This window comes from Sinocyclocheilus grahami, unplaced genomic scaffold, assembly GCF_001515645.1.
Source record: "Sinocyclocheilus grahami isolate Dianchi unplaced genomic scaffold, SAMN03320097.WGS_v1.1 scaffold1431.1, whole genome shotgun sequence".
NCBI classification, from domain to species: Eukaryota; Metazoa; Chordata; class Actinopteri; order Cypriniformes; family Cyprinidae; genus Sinocyclocheilus; species Sinocyclocheilus grahami.
In genome coordinates, this window is record NW_015506610.1 from 196,854 (window position 1) to 200,546 (window position 3,693).

At 39.6% G+C, this 3,693-nt stretch overlaps 1 protein-coding gene across 2 annotated transcripts in view; it reads left to right on the plus strand.

The window, feature by feature from the left end:
* Positions 1-3,693, plus strand: part of LOC107570246 (box C/D snoRNA protein 1-like) — a 45,136-nt gene that overhangs the window by 37,002 nt on the left and 4,441 nt on the right. For both annotated transcript variants that reach the window (XM_016256456.1, XM_016256455.1), the window contains one exon: positions 523-618. In XM_016256456.1, coding sequence (XP_016111942.1) covers positions 523-607 — 85 coding nt within the window. In that variant the 3' untranslated portion in view covers positions 608-618. The remainder of the gene's footprint in view (positions 1-522; positions 619-3,693) is intronic.

The window sequence follows — 3,693 nt, forward strand, 5'->3', positions numbered from 1 at the left end:
GTGAGTGAGTGAGTGTGTGTGTGAGTGAGTGTGTGTGTGTGTGTGAGTGTGTGTGTGTGAGTGTGTGAGTGAGTGTGTGAGTGTGTGTGTGAGTGAGTGAGTGTGTGTGTGAGTGAGTGTGTGTGTGTGAGTGAGTGTGTGAGTGTGTGTGTGAGTGCGTGTGTGAGAGTGCGTGTGAGTGAGTGTGTGCGTGTGTGTGTGTGTGTGAGTGTGAGTGCGTGTGTGAGAGTGTGTATGAGTGAGTGAGTGAGTGAGTGTGTGTATTCACCGTTAAAGTCAACATGAGTTCAAAACTGACACTGTTTAACTTTCTTAATGTACATTCCTGCATCCAGCCAGATTCAGTCAGATACGTCATGTTATGTAAGTAAAATGTGTTACGAATGCTGTTTAAAGGCGTTTTTCGTGTGTCACCACAAGCTTATCTTCACACACCCTCCTGTCGAGTGAGGACACAGACATGTGAATGAGCAGTGTTTTTTTCTCTGGAGAAGGCTGATTTCATGTGTGTTGTGTTTTCAGGTTAAAGATCTACGTCCACAGTCCTGCAGAGGACATCAGAGTCTTTCTGAAGTCAGAGCAAACACAGCCCCACGCTCTCAGGTAATAATATATACTGTGAAATAAACACACAACACACGACAGCAGTGAGAAAGCAGCAGTTCAGAAAGCATCTGATCTAGAGATGGGGATGTTTGCAGCAGTAAGTTACATCACGTCACGTTTATGCATATAGCGCTTTATACGGTAGATGCTTTAAAGCAAGCAGCTGCACAGTATTGAAGATGAAAAATCATTAAAGCTTGATTTTCTGTTCCTGCTCCATATGAATCGCTCAATATTTTAACAATTTACTAAATCTGAATAATCGCCTAAAGCCTACTGATTAATCTATGAAATAATCAATGATTGGCCGTTTAATCATTCTAATAATAGTTAGATTAATCGATTATCAAAATAATTGTTTGTTGCAGCCCAAATACTGTATAACTCTTCTGTCTGTCTCTACTTTTAGATTGATTGATTTTTTTTATTAATATTCTTTATTTATCATGTACTTTTTTTTTACTTTATCATGTATTATTATTTATTAACACATTTTTTTTATTATATATTATAATTATTTAATAATTATTTATTATTTGTTCGTTTGGTTCCCTATTTATACATTAAGTAGATGTATTTATTTATTTATTCATTCATTTATTTTAATTATGCTATTTTTCCATGTCTTTTTTGTTTATTAATTAATATGTTAGATAATAATAATTTATTATTTATTAGTTTGGTTCCCAAATTTATGTATTAGTTTTATTAATTTATTAATTGGATTCATATATTATGTTTATTCATTTTTTATATTAATGTTTATTTATTTTAATGTACTTTGTTAATCAATTTATCAGTTTAGTTAATAGTAATTTATAATTTTTTCCCAAATTCATATATTAATTAATTACATTTTTGAATTTATTTTATATATTATTTATATAATTTATTTTATTAATTAATAAATGTTTGTATTTTTGTTTATTAATTAATTTATACATTTTGTTAATAATCATTTATTATTTGTTAATTTGGTTCCCAACTTGTCAAAATATCTAAACAATTTTTACAAATACTTGACTCTAACCCAAAAAAATACCTAACCCGAAATCATGAAAATTAATTGATTAAAAGATGTAATAAAAGGATTTAAATCATACATTTGATGACATTTGCTGTTTTGGGCAAAAAAAAAAATTCTTTTATTGACACAATCTGTATATAAGGTGACTTGACTTCATGCACTCCATAATACTGTTTTGGGCAAAAAAAATCATCCATTTAATGCATTCCAGCAATTATATTAAACCAAATACTGTCAAAAATATGATGATATAATTGTATCTCTTCATATCTCAAAATGGAGCGAGCTGGCCGAGCTCCTGAAGTAAAAACGTGTTTAGTGTAATACTTGGGTCTAATCTTAGCATGACGTGTTTTCAGGCTTCCTGTCCTTGTAAATGCCGCCGGAGTGTGTTTTATTGTGTCTCTGGTAAGAACTGAAACATACTCAGAGATAGCGGAGGCTGTCCATTGGCTGACGCTGTGCTGATTTACTCGTGCGAGAGTGAAATCGACACAATGCTTTATGGGAATGACATCACTGCTCATAAATTCCCCCGCAGTTACGCAGTTTGAGCGCTTTGGGACTCGTCAGCGATGCTTTTCTCTGGTTCTGTGTGTTTTGGTGTCCCTCGCTGGGGTCCGAGGGCCGAGTGGGAGCCATAAAGCCCGCGCACCTGCTTTCTGAGCCTCACTGCTCCTGGATCAGCCATCGTGAAGGTCTTTCCTACAGAATTCGGTTTTTGCTCCCATTATGTGACATTGCTATTTTGCAACATTTAAAATGAAATCAGTATCGTTTCTTTTTTAGGGTTTTCTTACAGGATACACACATACCTTTTTCATATACTCGAAGGATGACCTGAGGGCCAGACAGAAAACAGCGGACACAGAACAAAGAAAATGACAGGCAGAGGAGGAGGGAGAGGGAGGTTGGGTGGGACAACAGGTTCATAACCAGGCTACTTAACCAAGGCAGAGCTGGGAGAGAGTTTGGCGACGGTCACCCTGACCGTGACAGGACAGTCAGAGAGTTCACAAACGGCCTCCTTGGCCGTGGCTGGACAGACAGAGAGTTCATAAACAGCCTTCTTGGCCGTGGCTGGACAGACAGATTGTTCACAGATGGCCTCCTTGGCCGTGACAGGACAGGCTAAAAGTTCAAAGGCAGACGCCGCTGCCTCGGGAGGGTCTGCAGCACAAGCCAACACCTCGAGAAGAGCTGAAGTGGGCGCTGCCGCTTTGGGAGGTTCTGCAGTGACTGGCGCCACCTCTGGAGGTTCTGCAGTGACTGGCGCCACCTCTGGAGGTTCTGCAGCAGAAGTTGCCACTTCTGGGGGAGCTGGAGCAGACTCAGGAGGAGTAATTGAGCAGCGAGTAGCCCAAACGCACAGGATAGCGACCCCCATTACAGGGAGCACTGAGTCTAGAGCAGGGGTGTCAAACTCAGTTCCTGGAGGGCCACAGCTCTGCACAGTTTAGATTAAACCCTAATTAAACACACCTGATCCAGCTAAACAAGTCATTAAGTCTTATTTGAAAACTACATGGTATGTGTGTTGGAGCAGGGTTGGAACTAAACTATGCAGGGCTGCGGCCCTCCAGGAACTGAGTTTGACACCCCTGGTCTAGAGGAATAGTTTCTGGGCTGGCGGCCATTTTATGATCAGTCTCTGGGTTGGCGGCCATTTTGTGACAAGGCTCAGGAGTGGAGATTACTATGGGAGAATCGTTCTCCTCCTCTGAATTTACCTATGCCCATGGTAAAAGGAGAGCCACTCAGCTGTAATGCTACTTCAATATAATACTCCAGTGTCCAGTTAGGGTCATGCAGTGGCATATTTGAGCTGAGAGGTTCAGATAGGCCCCCTTGAAAAAATATAATTAAGCATATTTCATCTAAATGAGTCACGTGTGCCAGTTCAAGAAAATCCACAACATAATCCTCAATGGAACGTGTACCTTGGCGGAGAAACATCATCTTTACTGCTGGATCCGTTATCGGCGAAGTCTTCTGTTACGGACTGCTCAGAGACTGAGTGAGGATCCAAATGCAGTGTTTATTAGGAAAGTCCAGAATCG